The sequence below is a fragment of the Photinus pyralis genome, unplaced genomic scaffold (assembly GCF_008802855.1).
Source record: "Photinus pyralis isolate 1611_PpyrPB1 unplaced genomic scaffold, Ppyr1.3 Ppyr1.4_LG1, whole genome shotgun sequence".
NCBI lineage: Eukaryota > Metazoa > Arthropoda > Insecta > Coleoptera > Lampyridae > Photinus > Photinus pyralis.
In genome coordinates, this window is record NW_022170249.1 from 52,306,026 (window position 1) to 52,323,065 (window position 17,040).

General features: G+C 37.3%; 3 protein-coding genes across 3 annotated transcripts; 1 reads left to right on the plus strand and 2 right to left on the minus strand.

Annotated features, from left to right (window-relative positions):
* Positions 1 to 2,368: 2,368 nt before the first annotated feature.
* LOC116162424 (brachyurin-like) lies at positions 2,369 to 4,983 on the minus strand. Its single transcript, XM_031476042.1, has 5 exons — positions 4,978 to 4,983; positions 4,860 to 4,931; positions 4,711 to 4,814; positions 2,975 to 3,141; positions 2,369 to 2,769 (listed from the first exon to the last, which is right to left on the minus strand). The coding sequence occupies exons 1-5, from the start codon at positions 4,981 to 4,983 to the stop codon at positions 2,369 to 2,371; spliced, it is 750 nt and encodes a 249-aa protein (XP_031331902.1).
* Positions 4,984 to 7,430: 2,447 nt separating this feature from the next.
* On the minus strand, positions 7,431 to 9,517 carry LOC116162433 (brachyurin-like). Its single transcript, XM_031476054.1, is given in 7 exon segments — positions 7,431 to 7,834; positions 7,887 to 8,053; positions 8,105 to 8,202; positions 8,262 to 8,309; positions 8,312 to 8,339; positions 9,334 to 9,438; positions 9,489 to 9,517. Coding segments are annotated over 7 exon segments (879 nt in total).
* Positions 9,518 to 13,715: 4,198 nt separating this feature from the next.
* LOC116162443 (brachyurin-like) lies at positions 13,716 to 14,723 on the plus strand. Its single transcript, XM_031476065.1, has 5 exons — positions 13,716 to 13,763; positions 13,813 to 13,890; positions 13,950 to 14,047; positions 14,101 to 14,267; positions 14,320 to 14,723. Exons 1-5 carry the CDS (start codon positions 13,716 to 13,718, stop codon positions 14,721 to 14,723), a joined length of 795 nt encoding a protein of 264 aa, XP_031331925.1.
* Positions 14,724 to 17,040: the final 2,317 nt, after the last annotated feature.

A 17,040-nucleotide genomic window follows, 5' to 3' on the forward strand; every position in this document is an offset into this window, starting at 1 on the left:
CCGAAATTTCGCTCAGTAAACGTTTAGACAAGTTCTCTAAAATGAATAATTGCCACCATCAGCCATTTCCAGAGAAATTACATATCTAAAATTATCACATTTTCAAAAAATTCGAACGAAATTACTCTTTGAAAATATCTGAATGACAAAAAATAGGGCCTGGTTGACCTCTACTTCCACGTACTTGATGGTTTTTGCATGTTGTTTACTCTAATAGCCATGTCACAACTGTTTTTCTAACCACTGGTAATTATATTCCAGAAAATGATGGCAAAACGTACAAGTGGACCTAACGCATATAAGTATACGCGCGGTTTCCTTTTAAAGGAATTTTTCAAAAGAAATTGCTGTGTGATGTGTGATGAAATGTGATGGTTTTGTCCGCCCGTCTGTTCGTTCGTATATCCATCTGTTCCTCGTCTAAACTTGAAAACGAAAAGAAACAGGGACGTTAATCCTTCACCAATCGATTTCAAGGATTAGTCCTAAATATTGAAGGATCCTTAACTCGGTCCACCACGTTTTTAACGTCCATTTATTTCAACCTTGCAAAATACTAATAAATAAATTCGAATTTAGGACATCATAATAATGCTCTTGGTCTATTTCCCAACGATCTTGGTGCATGAATAACGATTTTGACATGATTTGATCAGAATACATATGGTCAATAAAAATACATCAAATTCATGTTTCCGGCAATGAAAGCTTTTACAACTCTAAATTCATGTGTGAAGACTAATTTTGGGTACATTTTGCTCTAAAACTTTTGACCTAGACCACAGAGAAGAATATTGAATTGTTACACATCTAAGTGTCAGGGAATAATGTAGCGACAGTCCGAACTCGATACATGACCTAGGCAATGAAAATATGTTGATTTCTATTATACTGAGCCCACAGTGTTTCCTGTTCCCGTTTCACTCGAAGTCCTATAACTTTTGTTCCTGTTGAGCCAGCTTCCTGAAAATCAATAGCGTCCGACCCTCGATACGACCTTAATGTCCAAAGTATCTACTCGTACGCCATTTCAACATGATCGGTCACTTTTAAAAAGAGGTATAGTGCACACGGACGGACGGACAATACAAAACTATAAAGGCTCTGAAGATCCTTAATAAATTAGTGTAATTTAGAGTTTTGAACAAATAATAATAGGTATAAAGGTAACGAAATACATTTCAATTGAATTCAGCTTTTTTTCGACTTCTAATAATAGCATTGTTTAAAGACTTTATAATAAAATCCATACATTCTGGGTAAACTCCCATACAAATGAATACCGAACGATCTTCGAAATTGTTTTTGGCTCGATAGTCTACCTCTACGTAGCTGAAAAACAATAACGACCTTTCTGATTTGTGTTAAAATTTTCAAAGGGATATGGGACGTTTTTAAACAAAGTTATCGTGCACACTGAACTGACAGACAGACAGACAGCAATACAAAATTATAAACGATCTCGAGGATCGTTAAATGTGAATAATCCACATTACGTCAAAAAAATTGGGCAAATGTTACGATTTACCTTTTACAGGGATTGTATTGTAGGGACTTGAAATCAGAGTGTATTTACTGCACCGTCGCATGCTTTTTTTAATACAAAAAGTAAAGCAAAAATGCAAAATTTACTACCAGATTTTAATTATCGTAATTTATCTTGTTTGAACGCAACCTACTCACCCCGGAACAAAAATTATTATAAATGCGAATTCGCTTAAACACACAAATAGGTAAAAACAAGTAATACGCATAGGTACCTACGTAATTTAATTATTATAAGCGCAGTGAAAAAAAACGGTCTTTACTTTAGAGCTTCAAATAAAGATTAAATAAAATATGTGACTCTTTCTCTTAACAGTAAAGTAAAAGGAATTTGCTGTCGAACTAAACATCAGCGTTTTGTTTATATAGTATAATCGTAGCCGTATAGAGTTACAACTTGCATTCTTACTCAAGGTCGCCTCAGTTACGCTGTGCAGCCGATCGGGTTACATTGAAGGAGAGCCATCTGTTGACGATTTTTGCAGGCCTTACTAAAAAGTCTGTAATGATAAAGCGCAACCTTTCGTCGTAAACTGTCACTACTTATTTAGACCACGATAGTAGCGCCAACTGGATTTTCTAGACCAGAACTACTTATTTCGTTCAAGTAATATTTCCATATGGTTGTTTAACTATAAAGTATTTAAACAATGACAGTAGTTAGGTAAGTGGCAAGGAAATCAGGAATAAGGAAGAGAGTGTATGGACTGTTTACCGTATTACTCAATGGTAATACGACGAGAAATGTCTACGGATAGGCTATTGATTTTATTATAGTATACCTAACAAAAGTAAATTACAATCAACTATAGGTACATTGCGATTATTGAAGAGCACTTAAGTTTTGCATTTGCTCAATTATCCAACCATAATATGTAGACACTCTGTTATAAACAACGGGCCCTTCTTTACAATCTGCTAGTCCAAATGACATCACACCAATTGCCGTATAGGAACCGTAATTTTCTTCAAACACGAGTGCATTTCCAGAGTCGCCCGAACACGTACGTGATTGATTCATGCCTTGCGCACAAATGAAATTTTCTGCCAAATCTCCACCATAAAATGATCCACATTGTTCGTTGCTAATAGTAACGGCTTCCATACAATTTAATATGGTGCTTGCTTTGTTCGAATCGTCGTAATAACCCCATCCGCAACCAATTACTTCTTTATTTACAAATGTATTATTACCATGGTACAGAATGACTTCACGAATATCATCTGTGAAAAAAATTGTATGGCCACAATTTTATGTGTTCAAACAAATCTTTTATGTACTTAAGTATAATCAGAACAAGTAGAGGATATGTAGAAAAATTATCGACGACTTTAAAATTCCTGCGATCAAGCATGTTTCCAATACAAAATCAATAAAGGTAAGTACTCACCAATTTCTTCCAACTTTCATGTAAAAGTAGGTACTCACCGTTGTAGATGATTTCATGTTCTAAGAGAATAACTCCCAAATCATGCCTGCTGCTGCTCTCCACGTATTGTTCATGGTACACCCAAGCTTTTGACCTTATTTTTTGATAGCTTGCCGAATAATTCCGTAGATCGTGTGTTCCCAAAATAACATTAATTCGATTTTGCCTAAAAAAACAATATAATATTTTATGGAAATTTCAGACGCAGTTAATAGTTATTTGTACAGAGAAGAGAGTGCAAATATTCATCGATGCTGTAGGAAATAGTGATGTCCAGCAAACATTAAGGTTAGCAAGGCACGAGAGGACGGATAATTATCGCGTGCGAGCCGTGGACTAGCACCAAAGAAGAAGAATCCAATGAACTGGTTCGCAAATTAATAGAAAGAGTAGACCATCTTGATCAGAGTTTTTACGTTTCTGGGCATGCGACAAGGTTAAAATTGCTCCCAGCCTGCAGAGGCCAGTAGCAGCAAACTAGAAGAGGGTCAATGCGAAAGTGCAAAAATCATTCCCCGCGTACTACATTTGAGTTTGATTTTTAAAACACAAGACAAACCGTTTATATGTGGATGGAGCCGTCACGGGAAAAAGTTGTTCACTGTTGCTGCGACCCGACCTTGTGAAGAATGAGAAACTGATGGCATCCACCCTTATAGTCTCAACACTGCAACTGGTATCGCGGATGAGATGATCTTGGGAATGGACTCGATGAAGAAATTTGGATTTCCTATACAAACTTCAAGAATGAAGTGCTACAAGTACATGTGGGTAATGAAGAATTCCCAGTTCAAGGAGTTAATTAAAAGGTCTACCAGCTACCTACGTAGGCAGTTCGTTTTAAAAATCCGCCATTGACATTGCAGGTCCTTTTCCAGAAACAGACAATGGAAACAAATACACCTTGGTAGCGATGGACTATTTTTCGAAATGGACAGAAGCTTATGCCCTTCCTAAATCAAGAAACTGTCACTGTTGCGGGCATGTTGGTGAAGCAGATGTTTACCAGATTTGGAGTCGCATTGGAATTACACTCTGACCAAGGGTAGAACTTTGAGTCATTATTATTGCAGAATATGTGCCAACTGCTGGGCATCCGAAAAACTACCTTTTGAAGACTTTCTGGCACATTATTCCACTGTCAGGAAGGTTCGTAATGGCATTGTGCGCGAAGAACAACGAGACTTGCTCGAAGTTCCTCCACGATGTCCCGAGGAATTGCTGTTGAGTTTAAGCTCCGTTTTTGTCACCCAAGGTACCTGTAACGTCCACAGGTGAGAAAGACGTGTTTTCTGAAAAGCCAGGAAGATTCCTCTATTACCTACATCGTTAGTAAAGGTTCAAGTTCAGCGACCTTCCCTGTTATATGTGGATATGTAGATCGCCTTACATCAGGATTGGAAGCGACAGATGCAACTTCAAGACATCAGAAAACTGGCAATTCGAAAAATCGGCTGTGGGTTGGAGCGGTTGGATTGGTGTGTCGTACACAATATACTGAAGATTATATTTGGTCAAATCGATACGGAGATACCTACTAGTTCGTCAACCTGCAAGACTGTTGACTCCTTCTCCTTTGCCAAGGGAAGCTACCAAAGACGGTAAATAATAAGTGTCTTTACAAAAATAGTATTTTGAAAGTAAGTATATTCAGTGTTCCAGATAAAATTTTCACCCTGGTTATTCGTATTAGATTGTTTAATTTAAAAACGATATAATAGTAATAATTTCATACTCGCCAACAGTTGTCAAGCAGTGCGCCGCTGTCAAAACAAATCTTCTGCCAATTATACTTCCACTACAAAAAAACATACCGCTACTGTATTCGGTTAAAGCGGCCTAAAACAAATATACAAACAAATGATGTAGGTACAGTTTGTTTACCGTAAAAGGGTATTGTCCTGGTTTGCCCTCAAAGCCGTTTATAATTTTTGTGTCCTTTGAACGCCTGGGACTCTAGATTTAAATCGTTATAGTTGTTCGTGCATGAGCACAATATTACCTGCATACTCGTACATGCTAAGAAAAAAAGGAAGGTAATCTTTGTTAGGTTCATATCTCACATAAAATCACTTTGAAAAAGATCTGCCTTTCATAATGTATTTTATTATCTTTACTTATGTTTTATTAATCCTCAGATTTCAAGGAAAAGACTCATTTAATAATGTACTGAGATAGTTCTGTTTTCAAAAACTTAGAGTTTCAACGGCCATAACATTTTAAAAGTCAGATAAAGATCTTGTACTAATAAAATTAAAAAAAGGTAGGTAATTATCAAAATTTAAATAACGTATGTGTGTAATGGCGTAAGTGCTGTTAATTTAGACTGGCTGGAAAAACTGTTTGCAAAACGTGGAACAGTCTTTTTATTTTTCTGAGAAAATATACGAACCTACACAGGCTGTAGGTACTGAAAAGAGTTATGCTTAACAATTACAGTTATCAGATTATGTTAAGTGTTTAACGTATACAATTGTAAAAAGATAAAGTGCATGACTCTTTTTCGTATCACGTTATATCTCCATGTGAAAGAATGTATCATAACAAAGTGCTTGAGAATTTCTTCTGTGCAAGCACTGCACACTATTTGGACTTTGTCACGGAGACGGTGTTTGACCAAGACCCATAAAATGAAAAAAAAAGCTACTTACATCTATATTTTTCTAGTTATCTCTTTCCTAAATCAATGCACTTGGACCTAGTGGCAGCTGGGTACGGCAGAGCTCTGGAGAAGTGGAGAGCCGCCCGCCCTCAAAATAAAAAACAACAAAATGTAATTAATCCTTCAAAAAACAATAACATATTTCCCCCTTTGCGAAATACTTTTAAAAAATAATCAGAACAAGAAAAACAAACGATCATAGGCATATACGCCTCACTTTTGATAAAACTCGTGCTTTACAGCGCTGAGAAAGGATCTTCATCTCGCGCTCCAAATCTTAATGGAATGGATATGGGACTATTGATCCGTTGCATGTACAACATTTTTTAGATTTTTATTAGTTTTATTAGACTAAGACACGCTGAACTGCAAAGTGCAAAGGACATAATTATGGAGATGGTAAAGTTAGATTTACACAATGGCCCGTATGAATAAAAGTAAGCAAATGCTTATACTTGCAAAATTCAAAGTAAATACTCGTAAGTGCTCCTTCGCACTGGGCGACTTAGCAGCGCTTCTAAGCAGAAGGACAGGACGCAGTGCAGCGCTGCTAAACAGACCAGTATGAAGGGGCAGTTACGAGTATTTACTTCGAATTTTGCAAGTATAAGCATTTGCTTACTTTTATTCATACGGGCCATTATATGACTAAGTGAAGCTGAGTGGAAAGAACAGGGTGAGAGTACAGAGTGGTACACGCCGCTACAAAAAATGGTCACACAGGGAAAGGGCTTGTACTCAAGAAGAAGCTAGGCAGTATAATTAAAAATCTGCAGATAGGATAATACGTGATTGGATTATTGTAGGTAGAATAGAAAAACCCTGGACACGATAGCTGTTCAGGTTTATGTACCAACTTCTGGACACGAAAATGAAGAGATAGAGCAGGTATACGGAGAGCTAGAAAGCGCATTAAAGGGAATTAGGGTCGAAGAGAATGTAATTATCACAGGAGACTGGAACGCGGTAATAGGAGAAGGTAGGGAAGACAACATAGTAGGACCGTTGGTACGGCTCAGAAAACAGAAATGGGAGGGGGGAGACCGGTTAATACAATTTTGCGCTAAGCATAGATTAGCTATTACTAATACATGGTTAAACAACCATAGTCAAGTGACGTCACACGCTGCAACAAAATAATTTTCTTCTTGTAACTTTTTCATTTGTGTAGGCATTTTAATGATTCTTTCGCATTTTTGTTTCATTTTACTTAAATTTTCATAATTAAATGACAGCAAAAAACTGGAAACTTCTTCATTATGTTTTCAATCGCCCTCATTTCTGGGGAATGCCAGAGTACTTTTATGGACCTGATTTACTTGTAAAAATTATAAACTATAAAAACTGTGCACTTATGGAATAAGAAAGAAAGTGTTTCCCATCTTGTGCTCGGCATTTTCCTTTAGACGAAAATCACAAATTTGCGAAGGTACTTTTTCTGCAGAAGATGTTAATTTGGCCTCCTGGAATTGAGTTCACTAAAGTCCTGTCACAAGGACGTGTGTGCGCGATGTAAGCTTTATAGGGGAGTCGATGGGGTACGTCTGTTCTCCAAGCGCTTGGACCGATTCGGTTCAAACTTTTCACAGTTGACTTATATGCCACATGTCAAGCCTATTGAAAATGGGTCAAATCCAATGACCACGTAAGGTCAAACCGAGGTGCCCTGCCGCTTTTTTAGATCCGCTTTGGGGGTTGATTTTAATGGAACTGGTATTACGATTTAGAATAAAATTTATTAGAGAATACAATTACATTTAATTAGATCATTATAGAGGTTTGAATGCCTCAATTTAAAAAGATGCCAATTTTCCATCAATCCAGCTTCTGTATTTGGGAACGCTTGTGTATACAGATGGCCATCCCTTTTCGCAACCAAATATTATACCAAAAGATACGACTCCGTATTGAGTGAGCACACCATCCCTGGTCATTACAAGTGGGCCGCCGGAATCGCCCTGGCAAGATGATTTACCTTCCCATCCATTCATGCAGATGTGCTCATCGCGAATGTTACCGAAATAGAAAATTTTGCAGATACTGTTTTCTATAATGGTTGAGTTTACGTAACGAAGAACACTGCTAACGCCTTGAGCAGAATCTGAGTCTTTTCCCCATCCGGAAACTGTGGCTTGTAGGCCAGTTAGAACGGCGTCTTCGGTTGCAGGAGCCAACGCAAGGATTTTAACAGCTACACCTGCAGCGAAATCAAGTTAAATTTATAACTTCGACAAGGGTTAATTATTTACCATCAACTTGAATAGCTTCATTAATTTTGATGATCGCAATATCGTTCAAAATAAATAGGGGGAACCACTGTTCGTGGACAGCAAAGCTGGTGGTGTTGAATTCTTGGCGATGAGATTCTTCAGCTTTGATGTTGTGTGCTCCTAGCATAACTAGAGCTGAGGAAGCGCTGCAGTAAAGGCATTTTAGTGGGAGTTTGGGTAATTTGTAAAGAACTTACCTAGAAACGCAGTGCGCAGCTGTAAGAATGTGCTTGTCGGAGATAAGGGAACCTCCGCAGAAACCTGTTCCTTGTGGAACTTGGATGAATATTGCTACCTATTATGTAAAATGACATGTAAGTAAGGAACTAACAGCAAAATCATGTAAGTAAGTACCTGATACGGGAAACCATGAAGAGCGGCTTCATCGCCCCCAACAATTTTAGTTGGTGGGTCGAAGTGGATGAACTTAGCCTAAAAAGTATTTTAATAGAAGCAGAAAATACTTGAGAAATAGTATGTTCTCACCTGTACAAGGGCTAGCAGGAGAATCGAATACGAAATTAGGGTCTTCATAGTTTCAAATCAGACGAGTGAAGTAATTAACGTTCCAATTCTATGCCCTTTTATATGATTTTTTTTATCTCAAACCACTTCATAGTATTCAGAAACAGATTCGGATTGTTCACCTGTGGTTCAAGTGTTCAACGATAGGAGGTTTGATGTTAAAAAATTTCCATTAAGGAGCTTATAGAATATTAGTATATGAGATCAACCACTTCTGAGGTACCAGCGAGCAGTTTCCTGTAAAACTGCAGGGATAGGTATAGTATTTTCCAAAAAAGGAATTTCTTCAACACTGTAGATTTGCTATAAAAAGGATTGCAAAACAAAAAAAGTCACCACAGGGGCATACCTTTAAAGGAAATGCGAATCCTGAACATCTTACATCAAGAAAATTCTATTTATAGCAACATTTTCTAATTAAGGAATAAACTCGTACAAATGTGATTGAAAGATAAAAATCACGTAAAATGCCGTCTTGGGTGCTGTACTCGCCTTACACTGAAAATACACTGAAAATAGTTGAAGAAAATGGAACGATGCATGGATCGATAATCTGTAGCTTAAAGATGGCATTTGTATGATAAATTGTCATTTTAACGCACATGGGCACGTTTATGGCCTAGGGTGCAATCATTGATAAAACTAAGATATATCAGTACTTGCAGTTGTCTTTAAACTTCAATGTCCACATACACATTCTACACTGCTTGCGCAATAACCAGACATCTTAAGAAAATTATTTGGGTAGCTCGTCAGAATAGCCACTAAACAGCATCTTTGAGGTCATTATGAGAAGCAACCCTTTGGCTTTGTATAGGTGTTTTATCAACTTGAAGAAATGATAGTAGTCGCATGATTCTAAATCCGTACTATAGGCTGGACACATTCAGCGATAACATACAGTGATACTACTTCTTTGGTATAGTTGGGAGATCCTCCATGTTTTAAGCAAATACACCGGATTTGTAGAAATTGACCTAGAAACCAGGGTAACGAACTGAACTTGCTGGAAACAATTGTGGTAATAGCAAAATCGATCAATTCGGTTAAACAGACATATCGTAGGCCTCGGTTAAACCAATCATGCCAGAGAAAAACATTTGAAATACGTAGAGTACCTCCATACTAAAGATTGATTGTACCTATAGTTTTAATATATAGTTATCAAACCTTTTCAGTCCGATGACAACTCTATATATCGAATCTTCAAATATATGTATATATGATATGATGTATTAATACCACTAGGCACTTCTGTGGTTTGAGAGCCCTCGAAAGTATTTTCACTGCATGTATTGTTTAAAGTCCACCAAATCTCGACTTCTTAAGTATGATATGGCCAGTACAAGTCGTATTGTAATATCCTTGCCTAAGTGTTTATAGTTTGGAAAAAATCTTTGAGATGAATTTTAGAACGTAAATCAATTATTAGAGTAGGGTTTTTATGTTACCTGTTGTAATAGTGTAACAGCTGTTTATTTATCAAGTGTGACTTTATTCGCTCGAAAAAGGTTTAATTTCCGATGTCTTTTGTCGAGGAAATTGATTTCTCAAAAGGATAAAGAACCAATAACACACCAGTCAAATACAAGACTTTATCCAAAACCCCTCAATGAGCAAGATATTACTCAGTATTAAAATCTGATGTGTTATCCGAAATGCGAGTCGTGGCCGTGGTCGTGACTGTTAATGAAGGCGCTTAGGGCAGGTTTCCGTGAAGTTATTTATTAGAGTATAGGTACACTACCTCGAACATTTTGGCAACAAAATTCGTACGGAATAAATTTAATTCCTGAAGAAATTCGTGAGGAAATCAAAACTCCTAGTGTATGCTCTCGATTCCTTTGCAGTCCATCAAGACTGTGTACGAGAAGGTGCATGCGTAGTTTGAAACATTGTGCCTTTTGAAAAACGTGCGTGACGTCATGGAAGAAGTTTTATTCGCATATTTTCTGCATTTAGGAGAAAAGGACGCTGCATCCTCTATGTGAAGCAAATATTCGACGCTCAGGACCACATCGAAGATCCACAAGAAGCTGGATATTTCAAAATGTGGTCATTTGATCGTGTAGGTCCAGTGCTGCTCACACACAGTCAGCTTCAACAAGCAATTCACCATTTTTATTAAATAGTATGCAGCTGTCCTGGTGAAAAATGGTGGTTACTTTCGGGACATATCTGGCATTCTTAAGAATAATTTCATGCTGCTTACGTATATTTAATACAGATGATAGTTTATGGGAAATCGAGCAAGCGACCAATCAGGTCTAAAACTAGCCCCGGAGTCCACATACCACTCCGAATCATTGAAGACTGCATTGAACGCGTTAAGTACCTACCTTTATTTATTTATTTATTAGGACACTTGTTCATGTAATGCCCATGTTTCTTGCATCGGAAATAATGTCAATTTGCAAATTTCTTTACGGTCATCTTAATGGCATTTAGAACCGTTGCTGTCATTTCGGTTGTAGGTCCTCAATTGTAATTTAGTCGCAAAAGCATTTCCCCTTTTTCCGCAACTGCTGCCTTCTTTATGCGTATCTAGCAACTTTGTCTGGATCGAATTATCGCGTTATATGGATTCCGCTATACTCTATGGCCATTATCATTGGAGCTAATCTCTCGAGCAATTCCGCTAGTAGTAATGAGCCTATCGTCGATTTTTAAGACAGTTTTCTTCAATGTTGGCGATGCTTCTAGTACCTGATTAACATAGGATTCCAGAGACTCGCAACTATCTAGCCGAGGAGTCCTTAACAAGCCCATTTTCGAGTACAACCAGTACAACCATGCTTTTAAGTTTGTCCTACAGTTCTTGTGCAGTTTCAGCTTCTTTTATGGGCACGTAAATCCAGTGGCGTAACTAAGTATTTTTCGAAGCGGTGCCGGATCAGGTTTTGGCGCCCTACCAGATTTTGGCGCCTAATCAGTTACCATTGCGCTCTAATTAATAAAACACGGTACATTTTTGAGAGAAACTTTACACGAAATTTTAACAGCACTGCACCCTTTTGAATTTACACACAAATTTTGCTTACTTACATTTTAGAAAGCTGCCTTGAATAACGAAATCTTTCACTGAATGAAGAATAGAAATACATTTATTTATAGTGTTTCCAATTCTCGCGTCAAATTTAAGTAAGGCACGGGGCCCAAGTCGTAGAAATGATTGCGTGCAAATGCTGGTTACACTAATACAGACTATTGTATAGATCACAAATGAAGTATTATTATTATTATTTTAAATCTGCAGCCTTTTCCTACCGCTGTAACTTTGTACTACAAGGGCCATCTAGAAAGTAACAGACGTTTTGAAATAAAAAATTAAGAAAGTGTAATAAACAACTTTTATTATATACATTTGGAAGCTACACTCTTAGGCTATTTTTCAACACAGTCGCCATTCATATTGAGGCACTTAAGAAAGCGTAGTACAAGTGTTTTAATTCATACTGTGTACATGCGCCGTCTGTGGGGGCGTCGGAAGCGGGTACCGACAAAGGGAGTGTGGTAGCTTTCGACAAGATCTTACTAACGGTGGAGTCAAAACTTCAAACGCGAATTCCGGGCGAACGGGATGTCGGAGGTGGGTACCGACAAAGGGAATATGAGGCCCCCGACAAAATCTTAATAAAAGTACTGATCTGCCACACAAAATGCGCTGAAATCCCTTACATCTCACACAAAGACTTTGATATTTTTTTTTACTTTTTAACAATGTTCGGTTCATCCTAAAGGAGCGTAAATTTAGTTTTAATTATATTTCAGTGAACCCTGTAGTCGACTTTAGCAAAGTATTAGAATTTAAACTGCCGTTCTTGTCTTTTATGACTGGCCTATACGGTACACCACGTACTGCCCATCCCGACTTAGTGCCCTCGGTCTTTGAATATAAATTATATTCAAAACCTCGGTGCTTCAGCGCCTCCGGCGCGCCCTCCCCCATTCAGAGCGCGCTGCCTCGGCACCTTTGGCACCTACCTAGTTACGCCACTGCGTAAATCGAAGCATCCAATGTGAGCACCAATTTTGCTTCGGCATTAGTATGTAAGTGGTAGTGTCCTTGCCATTGAATGTTTGTGAAAGCCCTTCGAGCACCATGAAATTTTCTACGGTGACTTCCAACCTTCTTAGTTCTCGCGTCCTAATAATTTTGGTACACTGGACATGTAGTCAACCGTTTCTATATATCCGATAATCGTCTATTACTGGGTCCAATAACGCAATAACCTGTTGCAGAATTCTGTTTTTCCACAAAAGGCGGATGAAAATAGACACGCTTTCATTTGGCAATACAATTTCTTTATATTATTCCCTAGGAAACTGCGCTACATAAGTAAATACAATTATACAATACTTATAGAATGTTATTTGTTATTAACATATAAAGTGATTCGAAATCTAACATACTCGAATAAAATGTTGAAGCCTATTCATATAACATTTTGAACGCGTAGATAGAGTACCTTCACACTAAACATTGTTATTATAGTTTTAGTAGTTTATGTATCAATCTTTTCAAGTTGGATGACAACACTATAAAAAAAGTTAAAAATCATATATTATTTCAATTGCCATTTCTGTAGATAAATTATTTGTAGATTGCGGCACTTCAGAAGTTTAAGAGTGCTCAATAGTATTTTAAATGTATTGTTTCAAACGCAGCAAATATCGACGTCTCACGTATGATGGCTATCAGTATCACTATCTAAATGTTTATAGTTTCTCACCTCTAATAGTGCCTTCATTCGTCGGTAAAAAAATTCATCCCAACGATCTATATGGTTTAGATACACCAATGTAGACGGATAGTCGCGGTTGTTAATAAAAACGTTGCCTATCCAGCGTATAAACTACTGCTGTACATTGAAACCTATACAATGAACCCCAACAGACAAATCAAAGCTATTTACATAAACTTTGCTTATATGCTATCAGAGTGATAATATGATAATTAATGGTAGGTACTTAAGAATCACCGCTTGAATTATTCAAGTACTGCGAATTGTAGTTTTTCTTTGACTCTTGCATATTGGGTAAGTACAATGAAACTCAATTATTCAGTGTGTTCAACTATTTCGATGACCAGAATACCTATAAGCAATAAGTTATTTGGAGTAACTGTTAAACTTTAATCAATTTGACTATTTTAGGCAAATCACTACCTGTAATCAGCTAATCTTTCGACTACTTGAGTACTTTGAAGTGACTCGAGATTAAAAATCATATAAAAGAGCATAGAATTGGATGGCTAATTACTTCACTTGCTGATTTGAAACAATGAAGACCTTCATTACATTTTCAATTCTCTTACTAGCCTTTGCACAGGTACGTACATATTATTTATCAACTACGGTTCTATTAAAATACCTTTTAGGCTAAGTTCATCCACTTCGACCCACCAACTAAAATTGTTGGGGGCGATGAAGCCGCTCTTCATGGTTTCCCGTATCAGGTACTTACACGATTCTGCTGTTAAGTAGTTCCTTACTTACATGTAATTTTACATAACAGGTTGCAATATTCATCCAAGTTCCACAAGGAACAGGTTTCTGCGGAGGTTCCCTTATCTCCGACAAGCACATTCTTACGGCTGCTCACTGCGTCTCTAGGTAAGTTCTTTACAACTTACTAAAACTGTCACTAAAATGTCTTTTTACTGCAGCGCTTCCTCAGCTCTAGTTATGGTAGGAGCACACAACATCAAAGCTGAAGAATCTAATCGCCAAGAATTCAACACCACCAGCTTTGCTGTCCACGAACAGTGGTTCCCCCTATTTATTTTGAACGATATTGCGATCATCAAAATTAATGATGCTATTCAAGTTGATGGTAAGTAATTAACCCTTCTTGGAGTTATAAATTTAACTTGATTTCGTTACAGGTGTAACTGTTAAAATCCTTGCGTTGGCTCCTGCAACCGAAGACGCCGTTCTAACTGGCCTACAAGCCACAGTTTCCGGATGGGGAAAAGATTCAGATTCTGCTCAAGGCGTTAGCAGTGTACTTCGTTACGTAAACTCAACCATTATAGAAAACGATATCTGCAAAATTTTCTATTTCGGTAACATTCGCGATGAGCACATCTGCATGAATGGATGGGAAGGTAAATCATCTTGCCAGGGTGATTCCGGCGGCCCACTTGTAATGACCAGGGATGGTGAACTCACTCAATACGGGGTCGTATCTTTTGGAATAATATTTGGTTGCGAAAAGGGATGGCCATCTGTATACACAAGCGTTCCCAAATACAGAAGCTGGATTGATGGAAAATTGGCATCTTTCTGAAATGACGAACTAATTTCTCTAATAATGATCTAATGAATTGTAATTATATTCTTTAATAAATTTTATTTTTTTAAGTAACTCACATGCATTTTTATTAAAACAAAACTGCTACTATTTGTGAACTGTTCTTGTTCAAGTAGGTTTCCTGTCGAATGGATTAGGAACCCAGTTCCAAGCGAAAAATTGATATGTTCTGGAAAAAAAATACTTATCGCCGGATTTTTTTAAAATTTGATTCGGGATTTTCATGTTGAACGCCAACAAATATCTTATTTCGTCAAAGTCAACATTTTTTCGCCTCATTTTAGCGGTGCAATACCTTGCAATAGGAATTTTTTTAATATTACAAAATCAGAAAGAATGGAATGTTTCTTTATTATTTTTATTACTTTTATTTTATAGTGGGCGGAGTGTTAGCAATTTGCTACTCTTCCCACTCAACCCACTGTACAATCACAAACAGCCATGCCTTACCGGATTCGAACCCAGGGCCCTTGTAGCCAAAGTTAGAGCTTCTAACGTAAGCTCATCTGAGCTACGCAGGTCGGCAATGTAACGTAACGTAACGTAAATTCAATTACGGTGTGTTATTTATATGAAATTAATTATTTATGTTCACAAGCTCTATTAACAAGAAACTAAATTAAAACGGTCCTTGATAGATTGATTTTTAACAGTTAATTATTCTCTATCCCTTACTTATACTCAAATATATAACACGAGCGCGATTTTCACTAATTTAACTTCGGCATCGATGTTGAGACTGAAACTAAATCATTCCTTCCCGTCGACTAATCCTTTATCGACTTGATGGCGACTTAATATTGCTCTAGTACCTACAGTATTTGCCAAACGAAACGTCTCTCGGTTTATTTGGAAAACATGTTGTTCCTTTCGAATATGTAGCTAATTATCGTTATGTTATGTTACGCCTGGATTGTAGTAGGTAAATGTAGATACCTAAAGAGTTAAAGTGCGCATCCTTTGAAACACATGCGTAGAATTAATAAACTATGTAGTAACTAAATAACTGATGTCCATTGTCCACAAATGCCAAGAATTTCTAAAACTGTATCAGCACCAAATGAGATTTTTCACGAATCCCAAGTGTAATGTCATATTTTAGAAGTGTTTACTCATCAGGTGCCGCTTGGACGCGTCTTTGCGCCTATTGTAAAATATATGTTCAGGATATATCTGTCGAGGAAGCTTGCTATCCGCTGAAAGAAGGGCATATCTCTAGACTTTTAGCCTTTTAGACTATTCTTTAGATTCCAATCAGTGCAGTTAAACATATTAGAACATACTGTTGGATATACCTTTCCTGATGTGCAAATAGTCGGTGAACACTTTTGTTTTGAACGAGAGTAGCAAAAGTGAATCTCATAATTTTGAAACCAGCTAATTTACTATTATTGTTATTAGCATGGGCGTACGCAGCTTTTGGTCTAGGGAGGGACAAAAAATAAAATTGGCGAAAAAAAAATGTTTAATGAATCACATAATATACATTTTTATTTTTAGTAGGGAATAGTTACTAAAAACGTCTACAAAATTATTATATCTCAAAATATTAGTTATTACCCCTTTAATATCAATTAATTTTGTATTAAATATGCAAAAAAAACACGGGGCCAAAATAGATAGGTAGATATAAAGGCAATTTCGGTATATCGGTAGAATTTTAGGCAAATCGGTAGATCTACCGAAAAATCGGTAGACGGAACATCACTGGACTGACCACTGCACAGTGGTTTGTGTTAACGGGCGATTAGTGAACGATAACTTCGCTCAGCCCGACGGCAAGCGAGCCGGGCTGGCGCCTAGCTATGCAGGTGCCTGTGTACCGAATAATCCGATGGGCATGGGAACAGGGATCGGTACCCTAATTTATAGCTTAAAACCTCTTTCATTGCTTAAATCTCAAAGGAAAAGGTTTTGAATTAGAAGCCAACAAAGACAATTCTTACAGATATTTTTTAACAAACATAAAACGTAACCTGTGGCCAGGCCGGGGGGGGGGGGCTGCCCCCCCTTGCCCCTCCCTGCGTACGCCCATGGTTATTAGAGTTTTAGTTATTTTTATCAAACTTTTGAAGTTGATTATCGTCTACAACAGATTCAAGTAGGTACTTCTGTAGATAAATTATTATTAGATTAAGTATAACACTCACTGATGTATTGTCAAATTTTTCCAGTTGTGATGGTTCGTGCAACTGCACTGCGTCTGTTCATAGTATCAGAATTACATTACATACACTTCTCGTAGTGCTTCAAAATCATGACTTTTATGAAATGGAATAATTGAAAAGCAATT

Coding starts and splice junctions, on each gene's coding strand:
- LOC116162424 (XM_031476042.1), bottom strand. Junction 4,815..4,859: donor CAGGACAATACCCTTTTACG/GTAAACAAACTG, acceptor TATTTGTTTTAG/GCCGCTTTAACCGAATACAG. Junction 3,142..4,710: donor TGCTTGACAACTGTTGGCGA/GTATGAAATTAT, acceptor TTGTTTTTTTAG/GCAAAATCGAATTAATGTTA.
- LOC116162443 (XM_031476065.1), top strand. CDS start 13,716: ATGAAGACCTTCATTACATTTTCAATTCTCTTACTAGCCTTTGCACAG. Junction 13,764..13,812: donor TCTTACTAGCCTTTGCACAG/GTACGTACATAT, acceptor AATACCTTTTAG/GCTAAGTTCATCCACTTCGA. Junction 14,268..14,319: donor TGATGCTATTCAAGTTGATG/GTAAGTAATTAA, acceptor ATTTCGTTACAG/GTGTAACTGTTAAAATCCTT.